The sequence below is a fragment of the Aspergillus stella-maris genome, assembly GCF_047715825.1.
Source record: "Aspergillus stella-maris strain CBS 113639 unplaced genomic scaffold BDV14scaffold_35, whole genome shotgun sequence".
NCBI lineage: Eukaryota > Fungi > Ascomycota > Eurotiomycetes > Eurotiales > Aspergillaceae > Aspergillus > Aspergillus stella-maris.
Window position 1 is genome coordinate 232,403 of NW_027396829.1, and position 25,959 is coordinate 258,361.

A 25,959-nucleotide genomic window follows, 5' to 3' on the forward strand; every position below is an offset into this window, starting at 1 on the left:
TGAACCTCTTCCCCGCTTCGACTATATGGCTTCGCTATTCTACGTTGTCCGCTTCAAGACTATCAAGACTATGTTGACAACCAACCTCCTTCTCTCCCACTGGTGAGCACCTCAACTGTCTCATCTCAACCCCAAAAAAATATGCAAAACAACGATTGACACGGCCGATTTTCATACCTCTGTCATTTCGACTTATACATTCTCGATCTTGCATCTCTTGCTGATCTTCATGCACTATACCCACAATGTTGTTCTATTTACAGTTGATGAACAATTTTGAATTTTGGAATACTAGACTGTCTCTAGTGTCCATCCACCTATAATATCATTATCATACATTCACTCTAGTGCATCTTTTGCTATGGGTATCTTCATGATCTATCCATACTCTACAATAAACAAGTAATCCTCTCCTAAACAAGCTCCTCTCAAGAACCCCCAGCCCTCGGAACCTCCCTCGCCAAAACAACAGTCTCATACCCACCCACCAACTCCCCCATCCCCTCTTCTCCCTCCCCAACATCCTCCCCCCAAGGCAACCCCTCAACATCAACCCCCCACCCAAGCAAACACCTCAGCACAACCCCAGCCCCAGCCTTACTCATAACACTATTCATCTCCTTACACCGCTCATCACAACAACACTCCAAACACCCACCCGGCGTAACACAAACACAATTCTCGATCCTGTTGACCGCGCGAATTAAAAGCGTATCAATGAACTCAAATGCCTTCCTCGCTATACCGCTCCCGCATGAACCTCCTTTCGCATCGTAGAATGTTAATCGCGCTGGACGCTGGCGCGCGGGGGGCTTTAACTCGGGGAGAGGAGGATCTGAATCATCCCTTCGTCTTCCAGACCCGTCATTCTTCACGACGGCGCGTTTGCGAAGTTCAGAGCCGAGTTCTTTTTTCGCGACTTTGCATTCTGTTCGGACGTCGCCTGGACTGCTTACGACGAAACTTGGCAATTGTGAAAGGACGGCGTGTTCGGCTGCGTGGATTGCTGCCGCGATATTAAGCCTATGGCTCTCGAGTATGTCGAGTGCTACTTTCGGGACGTCAAGCCATAACCCCTTTGTGAAGAGCGTTATGGGTGGATTATCGACGGGCACGGCGTCGAGGATGCGTCCGCGCTTGTCGATTTTGAAGAAGCCGTAGACTATGGCTGTTATGCGGATTGGGCCGAAGTATGCTCTGCATTTTGGATTGATGATCGTTGTTGAGTCCGGAGTGGTGGGTGTTTGAGAGCGTGTCTGAGCGGGTGTCGTCACAGTGCTGTGTTCAGGAGTAACGTTGACAAGCCGACTATGTTCCGTTTCGATGGGGTCTATATCAGTGAAGTCGCGCTGCATGGTATTCCAATCGACCGTTACACGAACGACTCGTGCAAAGAATGCATCTGGGTTAAGCTCCTTGACGAGGTATGTTTGGCCCTGGTGTAGGAATATACCGCCCTCGTAGAGCGTGAAGAAGGCACGGGACGCCTCGACTTCTTCGAGGACCATATTCCGACTATTTGTTGTGTCTATCACGGCAAAGTGCTGGTCTTCTGTGTCGCGGATGGGGACGCAGCGGGAGGGATGAGGGCGGAATCGCTCGTGGCAGTGATAATAGCCCATTGCGTCCTTTTTCAGGCGAGTCGATGCAAAATGGGCCAATTGGGGTCCGAAGTAGATACTGTCTGTATCGGGAGCTATGGGGAGTTCGAACGCTGCGCATTGGATGTGTCCCTCTAACACCAGCTCATTAGCCAAATCAACCTGCAACTCGCAATTTGGTTTGGAGAAGAGCTCTTCGGGGTTCCGCATGTAGTACTGGTCCGTTGGGTAGCGATCGCCGATGAGGACGGAGAGGGAGTCCTTATTCCGTCGACCGGCACGACCAGATTGTTGGCGGAGGTTCGAGATTGAGTATGGGAAGCCGAAGGTAATCACTGCATCAAGGGAGCCAATGTCCACGCCTAGTTCCAAAGCGTTGGTGGCTACAATGCCGAGCAATTGACCCTGGAACATCTCTGCTTCAATCTTGCGGCGGTCCTGCGGGCTGTACCCGCCTCGGTATCCCATTATCATACTCCCTACTTCGCCGCGTTCGAGACGTGTACATTCTGTTTTGACGGCTTGGAGGAGAACCTCGCAGAGTTTGCGGATACGGCAGAAAGCGATTACGCGTGCGCCGCGGAGGATAAGTTGGCAAAAGAGACGGGCTGCTTCGGCGACGGCATCACCGCGCCCGGAGGTCGGGTCGGTAGGATCCTTGAAGGGCGTGTTCCAGCAGAGGAATTCCTTCCTGCCGCAGGGTGATCCGTCAAAATCGACGAGTTTTACATCGTCGACGCCGAAAATCGCCTGCATGTGCTCTTCTGGGTTGGCGACTGTTGCTGAGCAGGATATGAACCGGACGCTCTTGTTGCCAACGGCGGCGCAGATTCGGCGTAGTCGGCGCATGATGAGGGCCACATGGGAACCAAAGAGGCCGTTATAGACGTGGAGTTCGTCGACGACGACGAATTTGAGGTTCTGGAGAAAACTTCGCCAGGAGCTCTCTTGTGGTAGGATCGTGATGTGGAGCATGTCTGGGTTTGTGAAGATGATACGTGCTTCGTCGCGGATAAAGTTGCGGTTGTCCGTTGGTGTGTCGCCGTCGAATGTCTCGACCATTGTACATTGTAGACCGTCAAGGTATTGGAGCAGTTCTTGCATACTGCGTTTCTGGTCTTGAGCGAGGGCTTTTGTAGGGAAGATATACATGCCTCTGCTATTCGGGTCCTGTTCCAGCTCGTGCAGCATTGGGATTTGGTATATCAGCGACTTGCCTGAACTTGTCGACGTGGAAACAATAACATTGTGCCCATCGTGGAGGTGGTTCATCGCCTCTGCCTGGTGAGAGTAAAACTGAGAGATGCCCTTCTGATTGTACAGCGCATTCACAAGGTCCTGCGAGAGCGCAAACTTCAAGTCTCCATAAACAGGTGGCTGCGCATCAAACGCTCTATGGCCATCAGGAACAATCTGCCCAGTATACCAATTCAAGCAACGAATGTCATCGATAATCTCAGCCATCGTCTTGCGGTCCTTTGGAATCGGTCCCTTGACCTTCGAGGACGCTCCTCTGCCCACAACACCAGATTTGCTTCCAGCACCGACACCCTCATCCTCGGGAAGAACAGGGATGAACGCATTTTTCTCACTCTCCAGCCACAACTCCGGATCAAGCGCCTCATCCTCACACCTCACAAGCGCCGCATCAACCGCATCCGCAAACTTCCCATTTCGCTTCTCAATCAAAGTGAGCATCTGCTTCTGGCTGAAAACAGGCATCTTCATATCTTCATCTCGATCTTTTACTGAGGCAGAAGCAGGTCCATTCGCCTTCCTCTCTCTTTTCAAGTCCCCATCGAGAAACTCAAACAACAGCACCTGGCTCACGTCTCCAATCTCAACACCATTTCCATACTTCGGAACCCACCCATCCTTGCCCAACCCTCTAACCTCCTCTTTCTCGCCAGCGCTAAGAACATCAAGACTCGCTTCATCGACATATTCCAGCCGTATAGCACGGGGTATAAACACCTTAATCCGCGCAATATCCTCAACAGTAAGTTCCGCCCCGCTCTGAGCCGCAACAGCCTTCTTGATATTGTCAAATGTCGTGGCGAAGTGTTTCCGTGTGCAACAGAACGTGTAAACGAGGTTCAGGGCGCGGTGGATGCGTGAGAGCTTCTTGAAGGAGTCCGGCCAGGGCGTGGTTGGTTTTCGGGGAGCTTGTTTCTCGTCTTCCTCCTTGTCCTTATCCTTCCCCTTTTGTTTCTTTGTCACGGGTGTTTTTCTGGGCTTCTTGGCTGGTTTACCTGTACTCGTTGTTTGACTGGAGTCGGTGTTGGGGTTTGGGACGGGCTCGGTTGTCTCTTGCTTCACGGTGCTATCGTTGATTCCTGCTTCGGTCGAGGGCGTGTTCGTTTCAGTGGAAGCTTTGCTAGTAACAGGCCTCTTGCGTTTCCGCTTCGGCTGCTCGGATTCGATAACGTTCCGCTCGACATTCGCTGTCGAGTCCGACGCGTCGGTGATCAGAATCGGTTGGCTTTCGACACCCTCTTCATCGTGGCCTTGGCTCCCAGGATGTACATCGCTGGGAGCAGTGGCCTGTTGCTTCTTTGGTCTTGCCATTTGAACGCCCCATTGCGATGCGGTGATGGGGCAATCCGTGGTCGTTGGTCGAGTACAGTCCTAAAAAGTTGGGCTCGTCTCGAAGGAACCAGACGTGCCGAGGAACGCGAAGTCACGTGCCAGTCAAAGCATGTGGGAAGCGATGGATGATCTTCCATTGGGTGGCTGGTATGGCCGCCTAGCTAAGATAACTCTACCTGACTAATGTATGACTAAGCGAGGTCGACCCTAGGGGCAGGCGGTAACGGGTGGCAGTATGCTCCGACAAAGCAATTATACCAGCTACGGAATAGTGCTAATTTACACGCTCTAAGACTAAAGATATGAGGTTGCTGCAGGAAAATTGTGAAGTGAAGTATATATGTGAATTGAAATAAAGGAACACCAAGATTAGGAAGAAGTATCGCCTCTCCAGCCGGCTCGCTCCAACCACTCCAACTACAGGTATATCAACGTACTCCCCAGTCCCAATGCAAAAAGCCAACCCCAATGCCAATAGTCAACGACATGATGGATGCCGATTATAGGTGCTTGAGCAAGTCCTGAAGTGTGTGATATAGCTCTTTAGCTTGGTCTTCGCTTCCCGTCTATTAAATTGTTAGCTTTCCAGCCCCCTCAAGCGCTTCATGCAGTTAATATGCTGATGGACAAGCGTGACTTACCCGCAGCAAAAGAGGCACAGAACGGTTGCCTTCAAAGCTAGCCAAGTGAACCTGTTTGGAGCGCGGTTCATTACCAGCTGCATCGCCAACCTTCATACCCTTGAACAAAGCCGTGTTCAGCATGACGCGAAGAACACCGTCCGCGCGCATGACCATTCGAGCCGATTTCTTGTCTTCCACGCCGTCAACAATCTTGACATTGACCTTGAAGTTGCCGAGACCGCGCTCTCTCCACTCTTTGTCGGAGAAGTGGAATAATTTGGCCTTGCAGGCGAAGTATGTCTTTTCTTCCTCTTCGCCGGTCTCGACTATTGTGTATCAAGTGTATCAAGTTAGCAAAGCCCTAGTGAAAAGACAAAAAAATGCGAGAAATCTTACTCTGCCGCTCAAAGAATCGTTCGTCGGTCTTGTCGGATTCGAACTCTCCTGGCCCACTCTCCCCTTGATCTTCCTTGTCCTCGTTGTCGGAGTCAGCTTCAGCGCCGAATGGCTTCGAGCTTGTGCTCCCAAGGGCACTTGGAGCACCAGGGGCCGCGAAGCTAGTCAGCCCGCCTGAACTGGCGCCGCCAAAGCCACCGCTGAACCCTGAGAATCCTGATCCCAGCGCTGCGAAACCTGATGGCTTGGTCGAGGCAAATCCAGTAGCCGCGGGGCTGTCTGACCCTACGGGGGTAGATTCAGAGGATTTGAAAACTGATGGCGTTGATGCGCCGAGAGAGCCGAAGGGGGATTGCTCTGAGCTGGCGAACGCGGCAAGGCTTGATGAAGCAAATGCGGATGAGGATGTTGTTTGTTTCGCTTCTTCCGCTGGTTTCGATGTTGAGGTGCCAATTGCGCCAAATGGAGAGACGGATGATGTGTTGGCGAATGCACTGGTCAGAGGAGCCTAATTCAATCAGTATATCGTGTTTCATACGATGTTATCAAGTCACATACCGATTCCCGCTCTCGAGATTCGTCCCTGTGTCGCTTCTTCTCGGGTTCACCTTCGGCTGCAGCCTTCTGTGTTGGTGCGGCTCTTTCCGATGTATTCTTAATGCCCGCCTTTTCTGCGCTATCCTCACATTTTGGTTCTTCCTTGTCCACCTGATCGCGACTTCTCTTCTTCTTTAAGGTGACGCCCGTTACTTGAGGTTGTGACTGTTCTGGTTGGATCGCATCGGGCTTGGTGGTTATCGCTTCTGCCTCTTCAGTGTTCGAGTCCCGCGATCGCTTCCTCCGATGACCAGATTCGTCCTCCATGTTCTCCTCCTCATCGTCGTCATGCGATCGCTTTCTGCCCCGACTGCTCGCTCTGCTGTTGCTCGTTTCCGTGGATGTCTTAGGGACGGACGTAATGGAGGTCTCCTTCAGTTGCTTGCGGACTGGACGCTCACCGCCGTCGTTGTCGGACGCTTGAGAGTCGTCGGCTGCTGTAAGATAAGCACGCATGTTAGTCAAGATCCTAGATTTTTCCAAAAGTCTCGATGAAAATGCTTACCTTGATCCACTACGCCGTTTTGGACCTCTGTTCAATCAGCCGATGTTAGTTATCTTCCCAAAGCGCTTCACCAGTCGAACCGAGAAGAGGTCAAAACATACTGTCTAACTCGTCTTTTCGAATTTCCGCTGCCATGTTGAAAATCCTTCAAGTCGGCCTGATATTGTGCTTCAATTCCTTGAACGAAAGCCGAATTCGGGTCGCTTGCAGTAGGTGAGTGAGCGGCCGGGAGGTGTATCAGTATCGGCGATCGAAATCTGCAACGCATGCATATTAGCCCATTGGTCCCGATGACCAAAACCAGCCAACCGATCGAAATGGCACCCGACAGGAAGTTAAAGGTCGACAAAGTATGACCAACCAACTCCAAGGCTTTGGGAGCCCGCCCTGAACGAGGCTTCGAGATCGATTTTACACGTGGGGACGACTTGGACGGGATGCCTACCTAGCAACCGCTATCTCACAACAGCGATATGAGACCAGCGACTGATGCGACTTATATTTTGCCGTATATAGAGGGCCTCCCGTTGAGGAAAACTTTCTAGACCGTAGTGTGATGTGGTGGGATGAGGCACAAGAGCTCGGTCAAGCCCAGCGGCAACGGCAGCAAGACTCGATGACGATTTAAATGCACTGCAGGAATGGGCAGTTGCCTCGGCACAATGCTTGGAGGTAGCAACGATTCACTAGCTTGCCGAGTTGTGAAGTCAAGATGTAGAATTGTGAACTCGAGACCAAGAGTCAGAGTCAGAAAGGTGGGATGGGCGATCGTCAACAACGGCTTGTGTGTTGTCGCAGGCTCAGGCTGGACTGGTCTCTGCGCTGGGACGGAGCGTCTCCCGGTCACCGCTCATGGCCCCGCTGATACTCTACCATCTACAACTATCCCGAGAAGCAGTAAACACCATTCGACGTTCCACCAACTGAGGTTCATATGTTTTATCTGGGACATCTATAACATATTCTACCATACAAACAGCAACCTGTTCATGTCTGAGTCAACATCGCCGTCATCGCCTTCAGCTTCAGCCTCATCACTATCACCTGCATCATCGCCAAAGCCTTTCTCTACAGGCTCCCTGGTATAATCGTCAGGGTCCCAAACCAATTCCCGGTTATTCATCTCCTCGACCTTTCTGATCGCAATGTTCTCCTTCTCGGCTCTCTCTCCAGACTCCAAGAGGTCAAGTCTATGCCGCCAAACATCCTCAGCGGGGCAAGAAATGTCCCCAAAGAACCGCTGATCTATCTTGCGCCAGTATATCAAGTCAAAGGCGAAACTGTTTCTCGCGGCATACGAAATCCAGAAATTACCGCTCTTCCAGCTATCCCGCATAGCTTCAGAGAGCCGCTGTTCAGTCTTTAGCCACCCCTGTTCAATGGCATCATACTCTTGAGATCTCATCACGCGCCAAAAGGTCTGGAGGCGTTGCTCGAATACGCAGCATCAGTCGTCTAGATCCTCGGACCAACATTCGGGCTTTTCGATAAGGAGCCACCAAGGCGGTGCATAGGAAAACTCGACTGGGGCTGCGTATGTAAACTCCCAGTCTAAGGTACCCACAATCTTCTCTTCCTCATCCATGAGGATATTCGCCGGTGAGAAATCATCGCACCAGAGCTTGAACGGATCTTTATCGAAGGATGACCACTTCTTCATCAATCGACGTTCACGCGTGAGTTTGCGAAAGAGATGTCGAGCAACGAGCTTCCGCCGACAGTCGTCAGCCGAGTCAATTGCATCGTTGCGCTGGTGTATCAAATGCGCAATATGCAGCTCTGCCAGATTCTCAGAGTACTCAGTCGCACTTTCAAACGTCGTCGTCTCCCTTGGTAACTTCTCCCTTGGTGAAGCGCCCAGTCTCACAAGCTCATTCATCGCCTGCGACAACGGCCTCCGCTTCACCTCCCACGTAAATCATCAATCTGCTCCAGACTCCCAATCTTGTCGAAACTCGGCTGCGAAAGCTTCAGCAGAATCCTCGCAACCTCTCCGTATAATCCCTCTAACCTCCCCTCATCAATATCCGTATCCAACCCCCGGTGCTCATCACCCAAATCCCCAGAACCATTCAACAAATCAAAGAGAAGCAGCATGCTCCACAAACTCCATAAGTATAAACCCCCCAAGACCCAACGGAGCTTCCCCTCTACCCCCCAACGCAACACAAACGGCACCGGAACACTGTCACTCCCAATCTGATCCTGGACATACCTCATAACAGCAACCTCCCCCCGCCCCCTCTCATCAGGAAACAAATTCGAGCCCGGCATAGCAACCCTTAGCACAACACGATCATCCCTCTCCCCTTTCATCCGAAAAACCATACTATAGGTTCCGCGCGCGAGGAACTAGAATTCGCGGTATTATGTCCTGATACTGTGTTTGCACATGAATCTGTCGATCTCTGGGTATATCTCTGGTGCGAGGAATTGGCGGAGCCAGGTGTTTGAGGTCGAGGTGGATATTGAGTGTGCGAGGGTGTCGTGGGGGGTTTGGAGGTGCGATGGCGGTTGTAGATGTAGATTTTCATTGTTGTTGGTCTTGGATTGTAGTGCCAGTGGGCGTTGGCTTCTTGCCGGAGTAGGTGGTATCTTCCTGGGGATGTAATACATGCTGCTACCTGCCTCGCGGGAGTATAGCTCTGAAGCGGAACTTGCTAGATAATTAAGTAGATAGTAGGTGAATGGGGACTCAATTAATACTGCCACAAGGCTCAAGATTCAAGATTCAAGAGCCTCTAAATACCTAAGTCCAGAGTCAATCCCACCTGCGGGGCTGCGGCGTAGAGCGCAGAAAGCGGCGCTGCAGACTTGCAGGTGCTGTGGATGGATGTATGGCATTGGCGCGTCTAAGCGCTGGGCTTTGTGCTAAACTAATGTTCGAGTCATTGCTTTTTACGCAAGCGATATGTCAAGTTCCTTTTACTATGTGAGGACCATTCCGTTGATAACAGCCTTGGAAGCTAGGATTCAAGTTGTGGAGTCTCATCTTCGTGGTCTACAGGTCAGGCAGGATGCGGAATACTTCATTGGATATCATGGTACAGGCAAGTGTAAGGTAGTTAGGTAGTAAGAGAACAAAATCGGAGACATGACATGGAAGAAGTAGGTAAAGTAGAGTAGGTAAGGTAAAGTAGAGTAGTGCACAGGTGCAATCAAAGTCATCATGGTCTCAGTGAAGTCAGTTCAGACATCCGCCATCCATCCATCCATCCATCCACCCATCCACAGTTCAACATCCATCCATCCATTTCTTTCTCATCGGACCGGACAAACTCATCTAGTTCGAACGAAAAGAAGAAAACAGCCAAACCAAGTGACAGGTCAAGCTGACAACAGAGCAAAAAGGGAAGGACATAAGAAAGCATAGCATATCAAACATAGGAGATGAGAGAAAAAAGGTTCAAACAGCCACAAACAGCAAGCAAAAAATTGGCCGTTTTTTGACTGGAGCAAAGCATGGCCAAAATGGTATCATGTGCGCAAGATCTCAAAGAAAATTAGACCCTTTGGCGGCGCGGGGGCATTCATTAAAGGATTGGGTTGAGTTGGGTTGGGTTTGGGTATTCATGGTATTAGAACATGCAGCCAGCCTCGGGGTGATTTGAAGGAAACGTAAAAGGATCAGGACAAGACGGTGAGATAGAATAGAATAGGTGAGGCATTTATTGTGGGTAGCTGGTCGATTGGTTTTCTGCGACGCCAGGATCGATCAGCTACTTCCCTGATAGCAATAGGTATGATCATGCATTGCAAGGACCTTGATTTCGTATATGTGCCATGTTCTTCAAGTGATGGTGATGTTTTTTTTTCTTGTTTGTCGTTTGTGTCCTCCTTTTTCGTGTTTTTCGGTCCTAAACAACGCAAACATAAAGGACTGACTACTTACGTTGCTGGTACACTTGACCGCTCTGCCCGTAGGGCGAGTGAGGGTAGTTTGGTGGGTAGCCGACTTGGCCGTTGCCCTGGTAAACCATGCCGCCGGCTCCGGCACCGTACTGGCCAGGGACCTGGCCATCGGCAGGTTGGTAGCCGATAGGAGGGAGTTGAGGTCGGACACCGCCGGGGTATGAGGGAGGCTGGCCGCCCTGTGAAGGGTCTGCAGCGCCAGAGGGGTCCATCTGGCTTTGAGCAGCGGCGGCAGCAGCGGCGCGCTCGCGCTCTTCAGCGACCTTGCGTGCGGCTTCCTCTTCCTTCTTGCGGGCCTTCCACTCCTTGCGGATCTCCTTGAATTCTATATAGACAATGTTGTCAGCCTTGTCATCCGAAAGTCTGGGTATGGTTTTACTAGTGGGCGCTACTGCGATCCGCAACGCTAAAGCTGTGTAACTCGACTAGCGTGCCGCAGCCCGCACTAGCCAAAACTATCGCGAGAAAAATAAATAAAAAACTCACCTTCCGGAGTGCGTTTCGTTCCATGAGACTGCATAGTAACGTGCGCATTCAAGTGGTTAAGCGTTCCGTACGCCTTCTCACAACCGTTCCATCCACACTTGTACATCCGCTCAATTTCTTCATAGCGACGACGAGGGCGCTTGTGCTGTTGCGCACCGGGAATGGGTACGAAAGAGTAGACCTGTGAGTTATCGCGTCAGTTTTTGGACTAATGAAAAAAAGAGATGATGATGAGAAAATGCGCCCCGCATCTCCACGTCCTGGGAGGGCAGCAAGCCCGACCGCAGCCCTGACATCGGGATGGCGTCCCAAGACAACAATCGAAATGAAACCAATTGCGCAGCCTTTTAAGGAACGGATGCCAGAAATCATCAAACATACCTGGCCAGGGCGCGGCCCTGCGGTGGCAGCAGGGGAGGCGGGACCAACCGTTGTGGCAGGGGAGCTGTAAGGTCCCGGCAGACCGTGATGTTGTTGGGGGTAGCCATGTGGCGCCCAGTCTGGACGCGCATACATCTGAGGGTGCGGAGGGGGCGCGTGGCCCTGGTATTGAGCGGTCATTTCGTGGCCCTGAGGCTGGTAAGGCGAGTAGGGAGGAGGGTAGGTGGGGCTGTTGGCCGCGATCGAGGGATCTATAGGAACGTCCGCGTCAGACTTCACGTTCGTTGAGTGATTGCGATGGCCATTTTGGTGCCCATCATTCAGGGTGTTCATGGACGGACTTGTTGCTTGAGCCATACCTGCCGCACCTCCGGGCTGGGAGTTCGGCGCGTGATGGTATTGGGGCGGGCGGGCCAAGTACTCAGGATAAGGAGAGCGCGCGGGCTGGGGAGGTTGGTTCAGACTGTAGTCGGACTGCGGCGTGTTGGACGAGGTCCCAGGTCGCACTTCCGGCTGTGGCGTGTACTGAGGGTTGGGGCGCGACTCCGGCTGAGGGGTGTATTGAGCAGTGGCAGCAGCAGACACCTGGTCTGCGGGGATGAATTCAGAATGTGTCGCGGTAGACGGAGTTGGATACGGTGAGTGCGAACCTGACTGCGCGTACTCGGAAGCAGGCCTGTTGTCCATAAAATACAAGAAAAGATGGTCGCTACCGGGGACGGATATCCCTGACGATCCTCCAAGCTAGTAGTGGTCTCGCGTACCTGTTGATGCACGCGTCGAGAGACACAATGAGCTTGTGGACGACAAGAACAAAAAAAAAAAGTAAAAAAAGGACCAGGAGTGCCGAAGCGACAGGCAGGGTAGTGACAGGAAGTAGTAGTTTGAGAGGATGGGGGGAAGAGGGAGGATTGGACGGGGGCAAGGATAAGATCCTAGTGCGGTCCCGTGTGTCGAAGTCTTGGAGATCGACTCTCGTTGGCAGTTGGCACGTACAGGTTTAGTGGGAGATTGTGGTTGGATGGGGAGTAGTGAGTCGAAGTAACAGCATGCACGTCGGGGAGGGAGGAAGCTGGGTTGATGGATAAGAAGAGGAGAAAAGAAAATAGAGGAAGGATCGACGCGTAATTATGGGCGCGGAACGAATCTTTCACTCGACAAGACGGTGATTAAAATTACCACTGAAAGTGAAGAGACTCGGAAGAGGGTGGGTGAGTGAGCACTGAGCAGTGGACAACAAGGGACGCGATGCTGGATCGCGATGCTTAATCGCCTAGTGAGAGCTAGGGGCGCAAAAGCAGAAGCACAGGCGGACAGCACGAGGGAACCAGCGGGAGAGCTCGGGCGCTGCCAAAGTCTCAGTGTATAGCAAGACAACTATACGAGAAGGGGCTAAAATAGAGTAGAATCCACCAGGTCAAAAGCGTGATAGCGCAGGAGACGGTGCCTCGACCCAAGTGGCGAGGACTGGTCGCACAGGAGGTTTGGTATCGATGCGTTGACTCGAGAGCGGCAGAACCAGGCTGAGGCAGGAAAGGCGCGTCTTAAGTCCAGCGCTGCAGCGGCGTCTTTCTTTTAGGAGCGGGTGCAGTGGACCCAAAGGATGGAGTGATGGGAGTTGTTGGAGCTTGGAGGAGGAGGAGATTGATGTTCTGATGAGGAAAAGTCCAACTTTTTGTTCAATACCGTAAAGGGGGGAGGCCACCGTACCGTACTGTACTGTCACAAGAGGGGCAGTCTCTCCCATTGGTCAACTCTGCGGAGAGTTGTCGCTTTCTGGTGACGGCCCCGTTGCTGACCCACTCCTGTTCTCCTCTCTCCTCGAACCCGGCTAAGCTTTCCCTTCTGGCTGTTGTGCTGAGCACTCCTTGTTATTCTCTTCCCTGTGGCAATCGAGTCAGCATCTCCTCATGCATCCTGCCGGGATGGCAATGCTCGCTGTCGATCCATGACCAGCAATTGCATGGTGGCGCCAAGTCAGAGGCCAGACAGGTGAAGTCAAGACAACGTTGAAGGTAGGGATTAGAGCTTGTTGGTTAGTGCCTCTACAAGAACCTAGCGCGGATGCAGCCAGCGCTGGCTCTCGTTGGTCAGCGGCAGGGCAGAAAAAGCGTGGACGGATAGACTATGGATGGCGTGCCCGAGAAACGGCTGGAAAGGCTGGAACGCGACGGAGACTGAGCAGCGGACCAGGGAACAAGCGAGATAGTGCCCCGCTAGGCGAAAAGGGGCTGTAGTGCAGGTCGGGGCACGCTACACTAGTCTGCGTGTGCGTGGAGGCTGACTAGGTATCTGGAGGTATTCTACGCATATTGTCCGCTCTCGAACAACTGTACTCTGGACTGAACAAGTACAGAGTATGGAGTATGAAGTATAGAATGCCACAGAATGCGCTCGATGGTTCAATGATAGCCATACGTAATGGCAATGATATAATATTACAACATACAACATCAAAACACACAAAAGTACTCTTGATAGGCAAAGAACGGAGGCGGCTAATGCCGGTAATGGCTGATGGGGATTCTGCCACCCAATGACTGGTGGAAAAGGAGTCCTGCAATGGTCACCTGTTGCTCGAGGCGTGGGAGTTGCCAATGGCAGACTCTGTAGCAGTGGGGACCTGTTGTCAACCGGGCCCTTTGAATCAGGAGATGGACTGACTGGATCGCCCCCAAGGTTGTCAAAACTTTCATCTTGAAAAATGTAAATACCCATGTCTTGTGTTATAACTCATAAGATATCATAGATATGTTAGATGATACCGGCCCGGTAGAGTGGACGCCCGAGGTCGGAGGCCACACAAGTCACAACTAGTCGAGCTCGTTTTGCGCAAGTCAGGAACGCTGCCATGCGGTGGGGAAGGGCACCACTGCAGGCCAGTCAGCGGTCCAGGAAATGGGGCCATTTGACAAATTAAGTTCATTTCTAGTTCCAGTTAGTAATATCTGTCGTTTCCTCCTGATTCATATCAGACGCGATCAGATGCAACGACAGACCTGAGCACGGCCGGGGCAGGTTGGGCGGACTGCGGAGTCTGGTTCCGATTTCGAATATTGGCTCGAGATATGAAGGTGTCTGTGTTGGCCTGTGAGAGCCAGACTGCACTCAACTCGGACTCGGACTCAGAAGAGAAGGAGCCATCGCATGACAACAAAAGCACCGCGGAGAGTGTGGAGAAGCCGGGATTAATTGAAGTTTGATGCGCCTTCACGGTGAATATTGAATATTGAATAAACTAAAGGATTGAGAAATACGGAGTAGGGAGGTCGGGGAAGTCGCGAGGACAGTCAACGCAACGCGTGAAAAGTACCTCTCCACTGGAGAAAGACCGACCTGATAAACAATCAGTTCGCGACTTCGGGGTTTGGATCGCACGAGTTCACAATCGCAAGGTGCAGACGTTGATGTTCATTCTCTTCGTCGATCGATATATACGAGCAGCACGAGCTGATGAACCGACCCAAGCAGCGGAAGAAAGTCCCAAGCCAACCTGACTATCGTGTTGAGCCTCGTGCCATATGTGGTCCAAGCCCAATGGAACTGATTCCACCTGCCAGCCCAGCCAGACCCAGATCAAGTTTCAGGCAATCCCCACCACACCGCGGAAAAGGAGACGCTGCAAGCCTGCAACCTGCACCTTGCAACTTCCAGCATGCAAGTCTCCAAGCTCGGAAGGACCAGTGCACCACTGATTGGCCGTACCCCGCGCGACCGGGCCAGCGAACCCACAAAAAAGAAGGATATCGGTGAGCATTCCGTGCTGGAACCTGTTGAAACCAAAATACCTGTACGGTGTACCGTTTGGCCATGACTGTCATCTAACAATCCAAACTGTCTCGGAAGCTGACCGAAATTTGGCAGGTGGCAGCAGCTGGTAGGTGAGTTTCCCTCTGCGAGAACTGGACGCGATGGAGTCCCGAACGGTGAACCCCTGCATGAGCATGAGCATGAGCATGAGCGTGGAAAGGGGGTGACTGCTCGACTCTTGCTGATTGCTGCGAATTCAAGGTTGCAGCGCATTGCATCAACTGGTCTTGTCTTGACTGGACTCATACTTTTGTTGTTTGCTCTGCTGTTTGCGCCCCTGATGCATGCATTACTACTGCAGGACATCCTCAACAGTTCTCAGCCTTTATCAAAGTACTCTGTAGTCTGTAACTATACAAACTCAAGCTACAGTAAGCTATTTTGGTGCCGGGGATGATCCACGTGGGCGCGACCGTCGTTGGCTGTAGTCTGCACCGGAGCGCCTTAGTATCCTCTAGCCAGCGCGTTGACGTTCTTAGAGCGCACCTTGTTTTGAGATCACCATACTTGTGCTACTATACTCTTCATTAGCTACCAGTAACTGGTAACCGGTAATTGCTAACTGGTAGACTGAAAGACCAGGGTGCAACTTCCATGCAGCCAACCCCTATTCTCTGCAGGAACGAGCGCTCTAATTACACTGCACAACAGACCCATGGGAGTGTTGACTGGCAGCCCGGCTAAAAATATATATCCTGCCCCGAATTGAATACCATTACCAGGCTGTAATGCCCCATGCCCAATCCAATAAGAAAGGTATCCGCGAGCTCAGAAGCTCAGAATCAGACAACTGTTGATTTTCTGATAGCCGCGCCTTGCAAGGATTTTTCCTCTTTTCTCTTTCCACCCTCGGCCTCTCCGCTCTGAACTGAAAACAGAATACGACCGTGGTCCGTGCCGTGGGCCTGTTTGATAAAGACAACACGCAGCGGCCCCATTCTCCCGCCCAGCCCACGGAACAACTTCCATATTCCAACCACACTCCTAAAAGTACTCCGTATCTACAAACTCAATGCCAAATATCAGAATGCGGGTACAAATGCTACCTTCCGCAGTATTATCAATTATTCGATAATCACGGCAACTCCTCTCTCTGCTCGCTGCTCACTTCCCCGGGAGCCGGCTTCTCCTCACTCAGGAGATTTGACCAGACTTCTTCTGGACCTGATTGGTCCGTATTTCTCCGACTCGCGAGGAGAAGCAGTGCCAAGAGTTCATGATTCAATTTCGCACCTTTGTGCTGCTGGATTAGGCAGGTGAGATGGTCTTCATTTCGTCGTCGGAGCTCGGCTATATCTTTGTCGACTCGATACTCGATACTCGATACTCGATAATTGTTCTCGTACAGTACTTTGGGAGTTGATACATGATTACTCTATGTTTTAGTACTATTGTTGACAGACAAGCAACGCGCCAACAACCCAACCCAACCCGTAGCGCCCACAAACAATAACACCGACTGCATTGCAACTGCATAGACTGCATAGACTGCATGAGCCATTCCATGCATATTCTTCGCCCGCTCTACGACCCAAATTACCTACCAACCACCCGAACTGAACAACGCAGAATCTCACCCTCACCTCGTGATGCAAAGTTAAATTCGCGCACTAGGCAGACTAACGCCTAGCGTGCTCCCTACCCGAGCCACGGGCCAGATAACGCATTTTACCACTATGCTGTCCTGGGATTAGTGGTTACAGAATGGAAACGGTGCTGTATGTGATACTGTACGCTGTACAGTACAGAGTACGGGATTTGAATTGATGTTCTTCTCGCAGTCTTTGCCCAGTTGATAAGGATTGGGGATTATTTCTTATCTTCCATCAGACCAGACCAGAGTCGAGTCCAGACAGACTGATAGACTGCAAAATATGCTGATGCTGCACAAGGCCGACTTGGGATGGGGACGGAACAATGTCCTCCTCTTGACTTTGACTCCCACTCCCACTCTCTTTCTCCTCATCTCCCATTCAGACCTGGACCCTCCACATTCGGCCGGATGTGAGCGAGGCCCACTGGAGATACTGAGCGGGCACGGCTTTTCCGGGCGGATTCTTACTACTTCCAGTCTTGTCTGTCGATGGCGATATCGATGTCGATATCGGTGAGACTACTGGGACAGCACCGACAGAATCTGATTCTGGACCTGTGCAAGATGGTGGACTGTGCAGCCTATCCAGTTCCTCTCGAACTTCCATTTCATACTCCAGCTACTAACAGTCTGTTTATGGCTGATGCTAGTGTTACAGACCAGACCCATGGTTTCCTGCCAGACTTCGGGTGAAGTACGGCTGAATTGCCCTGGTGTCCGTCCGTCTCCAGTCTCCACAGCGCACAGCACAGCACACGCACCTTGTTAGCCTAGCACGACATCCTCATCCCGACTTGACTCGACTCGACTCGACTTTAAAGTTTTCGCCTTCAGGGTTGAAACTAGCTAACGAAGCTCCCCGCTTGATGAACACGGTTCAGCCTCCTCGAGGCGAGACGAGTCAGGTTGGTTGGCTTGCTCTGGGCTTTTTTGGTTTGGTTCGCGTGTTCGTGCGCCGTGGTAGCGCGGCGCTGTCAACATTTGCCTGTGAAAGGGATGGCGCATGGACGTTGGTGCCTGAGGCTTTAAACGGCATACCCATCCACCACCAGAGTACTCGAGACTCGAGTATTTTCTGAGATCTTGTATGCATTTTTTAGCCAGGTTGTGAGAAGGGTATGGCCTAGGTTAACACCCGTCCCTGGATTCTTCTACCGGATTACTGCCGGTCTCTCTGTTTTCTCTTGTCTGAGAGTACATTGTTTGCTAACGGAGAATTATCTTCCGTCTGCGCTTCTCGTGCATAGCGGTTCTGTAGAAAGTGGAAATTCTCCGTCAAAGACGTGCCCCATTGTCCATGCCGATGGTCGATATATGATGTGTATATAATATATATGACCAGTTCATTCCGGGGTAGACTATCTAGCTAAGCTTTTCTGCTACATATCCTCGGTGCTGTATACTAGTTCCGCGAGCGCCTAGTCCAAACTTCATAAGATTGTTCATGGAATAAGCAACACAGGAAATGTTTGCGGAGACGAATGTCTTGGATCTCTCCTCTTCTTCACGAGTATTTTTGCAGCCGAGGCCCGGCCGTCGTCCATCAGATCTACTGCACAGAGTCAAAGTCAAGAACGTAACGCGGGCTTCGACCGGGATGCTACGCGACATGTGTTAGTATACCATATTATCGTTCCTTACTGAGGCACAACTATTTGCTTAGTTAACTAAGATTTGACCATTCCAAATTATGATATTAAGTTGTGTTCTCGCGGAGCTCTTGTTCCATTTGGCGCTCCCTACCTATATATATATCTGCTCACCTCTGCGACGCTAACTTATACATGAATCAAAGCCTCGCAATCGGCGACTCCTACACCTACGTCCAAGGCACAGCCAGGCACCCAAATTACAGCTTTATCGGCGACGAGCAGAATTTCGCGTTCGATAAGCGGACGTTGTTGGGGGATGCGATTATTCAGAATCAGGTTCGTACAGGGCTTTCTGGCTTCGAAACATACCAAAAAACTTCCATCAGCCCTCCACAACCTAAGATACACCTCGCTGTCCTTTCTGTCCTCACCTCCCGCTTTTTGCAATGCGCAAGACTCAACAATACCGATAACGCTTTCCCATGAACACAGACAGGAACATCAGCTGGCGCCCCGAATTGGATCGAGTACCTTACAGGCTGCGGCGTGGAGGAGGGCCTAACGAGTCCCGTCGAATGCGAAAGACCCGAGTTCTGGGACTTTGCGTTTGCGGGGGCGGGTGTTTCGGCTGAGCTGTACGACTCATACAATGTGCTTTTTTTGATGCATACTCTCGGAAAGGCGACTAATGCTAATACTAATACTAATGCTCGGGATATTGTGAGAGTATAGTATCCCCCTCCACCACAACTACACCGTTTCCTCCGTCCGGCAAATCGAGCAGTATATTACCCACGGCCATCCAATACTTATCTCGACCCCGAATACAACCGAGAACCTGAAAGATAAAGAAAGAAGAAAACCCATACCCTCACTGTCAGAAACACTAACAGCGATATGGACCGGGATAAACGATATAAACGATAGCATGGGGTATAACTATACCCTCCCGCAACTAGAAGCATTCTACAATGCGCTGCAATATAGAATCTTTGAGTCCCTGGGTCAACTTGCGAAGCTGGGATACAAAGATTCCGTCCTCTTGAATCTCCCGCCGTTGGATCGGACGCCTGCGAATCAGCTCTGGATAGAGGAAGGCCAGGAAGCGGTTCCCAGTACCACGCAGGTTGAACTCTAGAACTCCCTATTGATTCAGAACGGCGAGACATTCAGCGCCAAAAACCCAGACACAACCGTTCTTGTCTTCGGCGCGAATACCCTGCTAAATCGCATTCTTGACGAGCCCGGCAAATACGGCATCATAAACACAACAAATCTCTGTCCCGGCGCGAAACAGCCGGGTATCAGCACGGATTATGAGAGGTATGGATGGCCGACGCCGTTGGGTACGTACTTTTAGTTTGACTCGGGGCATGTTACGAGCACTGTGCATGGGGTTTTGGCGGGAGGTGGGGGGTAGGGACGGGTCTTGGTGGTTGAGGGGGGTTGAGAGGTTGAGAGGTATGTAGATGTATAGGTGAGCGGAGTATAATAGTCAAAGAATGTCCTTAAGCACTATATAAAGCAGCAAGTTATATTTCAGTTTGCTGTTTCTATGGATTGACAGGGGAGAAGGCCCGGGAGTGAAGTAGATATTTAGGTAGAAAGGTACTGGTAGGTAGGTAGGTAGCTTACGGTACAGCTGCAGCGCTAACGAGATGGTCTGAGGTGACGTAGTAAATGCCTGATACTGGTACGCGCTTCTCTGCTTACCCCGTGAAGTTTGCTCTGCTAAAGCTGTAAGAAATGTAGGGTGTGGTAAGTGCTTAGTGCGCCATCCCAAGCGCACGTCAGATACATACATGTACTAGTAGAACTTGATCTAAGTTTCTAACTAGTTGGCTTTACAAGTGACTTACTAGCCCATACTCATTTTATTTCCGGGGGTGGCCAAAGTTTCTTTTAGCACTGCCCTATGAACCGAGTCCTTACTACTAACGTCTTTGGCTGCCGCTGGGAGCCGTTCGTCCGGGCCGCTTTGGTGGTTGCAGCCTCGTTTTAGGGCCCGCAGTTAGTGACACTGGCAGATCTTGGTAGACTTCCTTAGGGTAACTTGGTATGCGCTAGTTTGGTCTTGTCCTATGAGATCTTGGTTGCCTTGCTTGCTTGGTTCTGGTTGGGCTAGCGTGTGGTCTAGGGTGTTGGTGGCGCGATTTTTAGTTGGCTACTTACTAGCAATATAGCAGTGGTAGGAGTTGTTGGTTGGAACTGATACTCAGAACTTCAACTGACGTCTTGGTATGGAGCATTGCTATTTGTATTCATGTGCAGCTACTGATAGCCTTCTTGACCTATGTATGCCGGTTGCTGGTCTTTTAACAGTGGTGGCGTTGATCAATCTCTAGGCACTCAGTAGGATACAGCGAATATGGACAACTCTGAAAATACATAGAACATCTGGTTTATTTTCTATGAACTCTGAGAAGATTCGAGCAAACTTCGAGCCGAATAGTTGGGTGTAGGTAGCAAGCACAAGCAACATTGGCCGATCTAGATTCTGTCCCAGAGACTATCGGAGACTCGGGTCACGTGGTGATAGGAGATGCGCCAGATTGTCGGCGTCCGCTAGCAAACATTTTTTGTTTCGCCTCACGCCTGAACCAAACAGACAAATTGCATTCGTTTTTGTTTAACAAGATACCCTTCTGCAGAGATATAAATTCTAAAGCTCTATATTCAACTGTCTTTACCTACATCACGGGCATCCGTTCCGAGCTTTGCCTTCACCTCGACTCGACCGCCTGTCGCATTCAAATCGTTCAGAATTGCATTCGCAAGAGCATACAGAGAAGCTACATTCGCCTCAAACCCCCAGAACGAAGCTCCAATGCTTCGCTGCAGCAATGCCGCTGCTCTACGTGCGCAGTTCACAATAATTGCGGCCCGGAGAGCGCCCATAACCTCACCATGGCTCCGCGCATCAAACGCCCACCTCCGCAGATACAAATCAGACACAGCGAGCAGGCTACCAGACTTCAGAGACCCAACAGGGCTTTCCGGATCATCTGTCTTCCGCACAAAGGATGTCGATCCAGTACCGACGCCGGCCGAATCTACCGAATCCCCAGACACAGAAAGACGAAGCCGATACTCCGCGGAGGACGCCTCCGCGAGGCAAGATACTAGGAAATTCAAAAAGGGTACAAAGACAAAGGTCGCCAAAGGTGGTGAATTCCAGGGCTTCACCCGCGATCCGCTCATGCAGATTGCTACGAATGAAGCGCCGCGGCCTCAGCGGGCGACGATTGAAAAGGAGATGGTTTGGTTGCATGATCCGAGGAAATTGGCCGACCGGGTTCAGATGCTGTTGAGGGAGAAGAAGTATTCGCTTGCTGTGGAACTTGCGAGGCAGGCGCTGTATAGGGAGCATGATAGCGATGTGGCGTGGAATCATATTTTCAAGTACTGTTTGTCGAAGAACCATCCAAAGGCGGCGTTTCGGTTTTGGAACGATGTATGTTCTCAACCCCAAATTCCCCACTGATCTATGGACCGTACTGATGTTTGTCGATGTTTAGTTCAAAAAGCGCGGCGGGACGCCGAACGAGTACGCCTACACGATTATGCTAGATGGATTTGCCAACGCGGAGAAACGTCGAGAGGTTGATCCGATGCGCATGGCACAGGCTGTTTACCGGTCTATGATTGACCCCAAGAACCCTGTCAAGACTAGCGTCATTCAGGTCAATGCGATGCTCAAGGTCTGCCAAGTCCATGGGGCCATGGATGTGCTTTGGGAAATCGCGGGCTCAATGCCTGAACAAGGACCAGGGTCACCCCGACCTGATACGTATACGATTATTCTCAATGCGGTTCGAAGGTCTATCCAGCGGGACATTGCAGCTCTCAAGCCCAATGAAACGGAAAAGTCCACTTATATTCGGATCAAGGGTATCATTGAAGCCAAGAGGCTGTGGGTAGACGTCTTATATGGCTGGAGGAACGGTGCGTTTAGTATGTCCGGTAGGCTTGTCTCAGCCATGGCAGGATGTCTCTGGGAAGGAACTGGCGATCGGCATCTGCACGAGGTGCTTCAGCTTTACCAGCAAACCGCGGGCATTCCGGTCTTTGCTGAAAAGCCTCTGCGTGGCTCCGACGATGTCTCGGGACGGGCGAGATCGCAACTAAGCGTCGACAAGTCCCAAATTGAGGTTGAAGAAGACGAGGTGCCCTTTGTGGATAACAAAGGCAAGACGTTCTCGCCCTCGAAGCGCAAATCCAGCGTCGAGAACTTGGAAGAGGAAATCGAGAGTCTGAAAAGGGAGGAGGACAGCTTCAAGCAATTGTTCATGCCAGTCGTCGCAGCATCCGTGAAGCCGTATAAAGCGCATGCAGCCCCTACAGAAGAAGAGCCGCACAACTTGGAGCAGCGCAACCGGGAAGAAGAACAGCTACCCGTGCCGAACTACATGCCTGTCTCAAACCGAGACCTCTCCGTTATCCTCACGACGCTCCTTCAGATGACGAATCCCGTTGGACCAGGAAAGGAGTACTGGAAGCATCTCACAAAGGAAAAAACCGACTACAAGCTCATCCCCGACCACCGCTCCCTCATCAGCTACCTGCGCATTCTGCGCGTCGGCCGCACAAGTCGCGCCTGCGTCGACTTGATCAAGAACATGGTCGACCTCGGCCAGATAGAGCAAGGCCTGCCCTTCCACATCTCCCTAAGCACATGCCGCCGCGACCGCAAGAACCCCAACATCCTCCGGAACGCAAATGACCTTCTCGACCTCATGGACTACGCCCTTTTGATCCCCGACTACCGCGCCATCAGCAGCTACCTCGACCTCGTCAACTACCTCGAAGACAACCCGCAAGACCTAGCCATGGCAAACACCATCTCGGCCACCGAAGCTCTCCCCCAGAAAGCTCAAACATACGGCCGCGAACTACGTCTTACCCTCCGCAAGGCCGCCGTCGCCGCGCTCCGCCCACACGCCATTCGCCTCGACGACGCAATGAACGCTTACATGGAGAACCCACAGGGCCGAGGCAAAAACAGGAACTTCGCCCTCACGGGCGTCGACAGAGAACTCGTCACTCTGCAGGCCGCGCCCGCTACAGAAGTTCTCAACTTACTCACGAGAATGCGACTACTCGTCGATACAATTCTCAAGACGGAGAAGGGCAAAACCCTACCTAAGAAGGAGGCCGAGGCCTTTGAGGAGGATTCCCGCCGTCTGAGGAAGTACTCGAAGATTGAAACACTCAAGCATATTCAAGATGAGTCGGCCAAGGGCAACCGTCTTGTGTTCGCGACGGTCGAGCAGCAGCTTGCGTATCGTGAGCGCAGGGGCAAAATTCAGCCCGAGGCTACGCCGGAGCCTGAGCCCGGGGAGGCAGCTAGTTGGGATAAATAGGAGATGAGTAGCCAGGACTAGGCGGCGTCGTCGAATGCTCTCTTCCCTCCCCGAATCCTAGCCAGCACTGAGTGGTGGTACTAACTCTTTGTACAAAGCAAATTCTCTTCTCTTCTCTTCTCTTCTTCTCGGCATGGCGTGTGTGATTTGGTCACTATGTATTTGTTTTTGCTACTTTCAGGTTGACATGGAGCAGCACTCGAAGCATATCTGGCGTTGGATCTGGTATAGATTCTTTACTTTTCATGTCTTGTACAATACGATATCTTCAAATGTATAATATTACCGAGAAAATACTATGACCACCTGACTGAAAGAAACGAGCAATTCTGTTCTTGCCGTAAAGTCCATAATCGCCAGACAACTACGATAAATATATCTCCCGGAAACACCCAAACCCTCCCCCAGGTTGATGGCGGCACAGAATCGCACCGAAGCTCCAAACCAGCCCGTGTGGCGTAATGGCAACGCGTTTGACTTCTAATCAAAAGATTCGGGGTTCGACCCCCCGCATGGGCTTGAAGTGGTTTTGTTTTTGTTTTTGGTGTTTCTATACTACCTACACTTGACAACGTGCAAAACTGATGCTGCTAACCATGGAATGAATCGCATGTGCAGCGGACGCTAAATTAGCGGCAGTTCGGCTTGCGACAAGCTCAATGTATCAGTGCTCTCACCGCCTTCCTAATCGCTGCAGCGTACGTAACGGCTGGGCCCAGCGCGGAAAGCCACTCTAGCCTCAACCGTGCTGCACGAGCTCCGACTTACTTCCGCATACTCTCTGTCATTGCTGTGTTGTTGCTGCTGGCTCGCTGGTAGAGCAGTGGTTCCTCTTCAATACCCCTGAATATACGCAAAGCTTCAACTCCCCAAAGAAACACAATCAACATGGCCAGCACAACGCCGTACTATGCTCACCCCGACGACCCTCGCGACGACGAGTCCATTCTCGACGACGGGGTGATTGAGGCCGATGACGGTATGCCCGACCCCGCCAACGATTTCTGCCTGGCATGAAAACTAACAAACAGTACAATAGCAATCGACGCTGACGACCCGCTGCACGAAACAGACCGCACCCCTCTCCGCGGCAACATCGAAGCCGACTCCTCCTCCCGCTCCAATAACGTCAGCAGCAGCGGAAACGCCGTCTCAGGCGGCTACCTAACCTCCCGCATCCCCGGCGAAGACCGCCGCGCGCCGCAAAACACAATCGACGAGACTGTCTGGGCGACGCTATCGCGTGATTTACTCGCTGTGTGGGAGAAGATGCGCCAGGTGCTGTATCCTAAGTACCTTGTTGGCGGGATTTTGCAGCGCGGTGGTGGTGGAATTGGGGCTGCGGAGCGTGGTGAGGCGAGTGGGTTTGGAGGGGGGGTTAGGAATGTTCTTGGGCGGTGGCCTGATGCCGACGTTGTGTTGCAGGGGGGGATGAGTGAGGGGTTAAGGGATTGGGATCTTTGGTGAGTTCTTTATATATCGAATTATTGGGAGGGTGGACAGCTGGCTGACTGGAGACAATAGGGGACCACTTATCTTCTGCTTACTACTAAGCATGTTCCTCTCTATGGCGAAGGGTGACCAAGCGGATTTGGTCTTCTCGGGTGTATTCTCGCTTGTCTGGATTGGAGAGTCGGTTGTTACGTTGCAGATTAAGTTGCTTGGTGGGAATATGTATGCCCCCCTTTCCTCCATATCCCAAATTACCAGGACCCCAATTGACACATGCAGCTCCTTCTTCCAATCCGTCTGCATAATCGGTTACACGCTCTTCCCCCTCGTCATCGCTGCCCTTCTTTCAGCACTCGGCCTCCCCACAATCGCCCGGATACCAGTCTACCTCGTCCTTATTGCGTGGTCTGTCGCTGCAGGAATCAGTATCCTTGGTGGATCGGGTGTGCTGAGGAACCGGGTTGGTATTGCGGTCTACCCGCTTTTCGTGTTTTATATTGCTATTGGGTGTCTTTGCTTTATTAGTTAAGGTGTCAGTCACTTGGGTGTTTGCAAGCATTGAACTACAACAAAGTTGTCGCAGACCTGTACAGCACTTATTAAGTAAGGGCTTGAGATAGAAAGCCTTTTGGAGAGAGAGACAGCTGCTGGGATTCATTACGTGTGGATTGACATTGATTGTGCTTTGGTTATTGTATATCATCTGATGCAATTCAGCTTCCCCTTTTTCTTCGTCTGCTGTTTTTGTCCTGTTTTGTCTTGTAAAGTAGACATCTCTTTACTCTTATACTTACTTCGATGACTCAACCAATTGATATCAATCCATGTGCGATATCCCTGCTCTTTCCATCAAATGTCTATGTCCATCTCCACTTGTTCCATCTCACTTACCTAACCCATCCCACCGTGAGTAGATAACCAGCCCGCCATTCAACCTGAATCAGTACACCAAGAACCAACCAACGAACCAACCAACCAGCAAAGCAAAGCAAAGCAAAGCAAACAGCGCAAAGTACCTAACTAGCTATATACATTTAATAGCCCTCGCACTAAATCGA

The 25,959-nt window shown here is 51.4% G+C and overlaps 7 protein-coding genes and 1 non-coding gene across 8 annotated transcripts; 5 read left to right on the forward strand and 3 right to left on the reverse strand.

The window, feature by feature from the left end:
- Nucleotides 1-428: 428 nt before the first annotated feature.
- BDV14DRAFT_190480 (P-loop containing nucleoside triphosphate hydrolase protein) lies at nt 429-6,262 on the reverse strand (the record flags this gene model as incomplete). Its single annotated transcript, XM_073771342.1, has 6 exons — nt 429-818; nt 876-1,195; nt 1,310-3,992; nt 4,832-5,139; nt 5,210-5,717; nt 5,768-6,262. 6 exons carry the CDS (start codon nt 6,260-6,262, stop codon nt 429-431), a joined length of 4,704 nt encoding a protein of 1,567 aa, XP_073627140.1.
- A 1,013-nt stretch (nt 6,263-7,275) lies between these two features.
- Nucleotides 7,276-8,585, reverse strand: BDV14DRAFT_190481 (uncharacterized protein; the record flags this gene model as incomplete). Its single annotated transcript, XM_073771343.1, has 3 exons — nt 7,276-7,743; nt 7,837-8,217; nt 8,301-8,585. The coding sequence occupies 3 exons, from the start codon at nt 8,583-8,585 to the stop codon at nt 7,276-7,278; spliced, it is 1,134 nt and encodes a 377-aa protein (XP_073627141.1).
- A 93-nt stretch (nt 8,586-8,678) lies between these two features.
- Nucleotides 8,679-11,777, reverse strand: BDV14DRAFT_201198 (putative C2H2 transcription factor (Con7); the record flags this gene model as incomplete). The annotated part of the gene is made up of 4 exons (XM_073773687.1): nt 8,679-8,971; nt 10,204-10,548; nt 10,710-10,890; nt 11,091-11,777. 4 exons carry the CDS (start codon nt 11,775-11,777, stop codon nt 8,679-8,681), a joined length of 1,506 nt encoding a protein of 501 aa, XP_073627142.1.
- A 4,914-nt stretch (nt 11,778-16,691) lies between these two features.
- Nucleotides 16,692-17,846, forward strand: BDV14DRAFT_175416 (uncharacterized protein). The gene has a single exon (XM_073769064.1). The coding sequence runs from the start codon at nt 16,775-16,777 to the stop codon at nt 17,009-17,011; it is 237 nt and encodes a 78-aa protein (XP_073627143.1). The 5' UTR covers nt 16,692-16,774; the 3' UTR covers nt 17,012-17,846.
- Nucleotides 17,847-18,278: 432 nt separating this feature from the next.
- On the forward strand, nt 18,279-19,446 carry BDV14DRAFT_201199 (uncharacterized protein; the record flags this gene model as incomplete). Its single annotated transcript, XM_073773688.1, has 4 exons — nt 18,279-18,422; nt 18,579-18,721; nt 18,819-19,194; nt 19,243-19,446. The coding sequence occupies 4 exons, from the start codon at nt 18,279-18,281 to the stop codon at nt 19,444-19,446; spliced, it is 867 nt and encodes a 288-aa protein (XP_073627144.1).
- A 1,237-nt stretch (nt 19,447-20,683) lies between these two features.
- BDV14DRAFT_175417 (pentatricopeptide repeat-containing protein) lies at nt 20,684-23,579 on the forward strand. Its single transcript, XM_073769065.1, has 2 exons — nt 20,684-21,540; nt 21,605-23,579. The coding sequence occupies exons 1-2, from the start codon at nt 20,914-20,916 to the stop codon at nt 23,447-23,449; spliced, it is 2,472 nt and encodes an 823-aa protein (XP_073627145.1). The 5' UTR covers nt 20,684-20,913; the 3' UTR covers nt 23,450-23,579.
- Nucleotides 23,580-23,896: 317 nt separating this feature from the next.
- Nucleotides 23,897-23,968, forward strand: BDV14DRAFT_t93. The gene has a single exon. It is a non-coding gene; the product is annotated as a tRNA-Arg (tRNA).
- A 228-nt stretch (nt 23,969-24,196) lies between these two features.
- On the forward strand, nt 24,197-25,726 carry BDV14DRAFT_209500 (Yip1 domain protein). The gene is made up of 4 exons (XM_073775660.1): nt 24,197-24,428; nt 24,489-24,912; nt 24,974-25,123; nt 25,181-25,726. The coding sequence occupies exons 1-4, from the start codon at nt 24,338-24,340 to the stop codon at nt 25,428-25,430; spliced, it is 915 nt and encodes a 304-aa protein (XP_073627146.1). The 5' UTR covers nt 24,197-24,337; the 3' UTR covers nt 25,431-25,726.
- The last annotated feature ends 233 nt before the right edge of the window (nt 25,727-25,959 follow it).

Coding starts and splice junctions, on each gene's coding strand:
- BDV14DRAFT_175416 (XM_073769064.1), top strand. CDS start 16,775: ATGCTGATGCTGCACAAGGCCGACTTGGGATGGGGACGGAACAATGTC.
- BDV14DRAFT_175417 (XM_073769065.1), top strand. CDS start 20,914: ATGCTTCGCTGCAGCAATGCCGCTGCTCTACGTGCGCAGTTCACAATA. Junction 21,541..21,604: donor CGTTTCGGTTTTGGAACGAT/GTATGTTCTCAA, acceptor GTCGATGTTTAG/TTCAAAAAGCGCGGCGGGAC.
- BDV14DRAFT_209500 (XM_073775660.1), top strand. CDS start 24,338: ATGGCCAGCACAACGCCGTACTATGCTCACCCCGACGACCCTCGCGAC. Junction 24,429..24,488: donor GGTGATTGAGGCCGATGACG/GTATGCCCGACC, acceptor ACAGTACAATAG/CAATCGACGCTGACGACCCG. Junction 24,913..24,973: donor TTAAGGGATTGGGATCTTTG/GTGAGTTCTTTA, acceptor TGGAGACAATAG/GGGACCACTTATCTTCTGCT.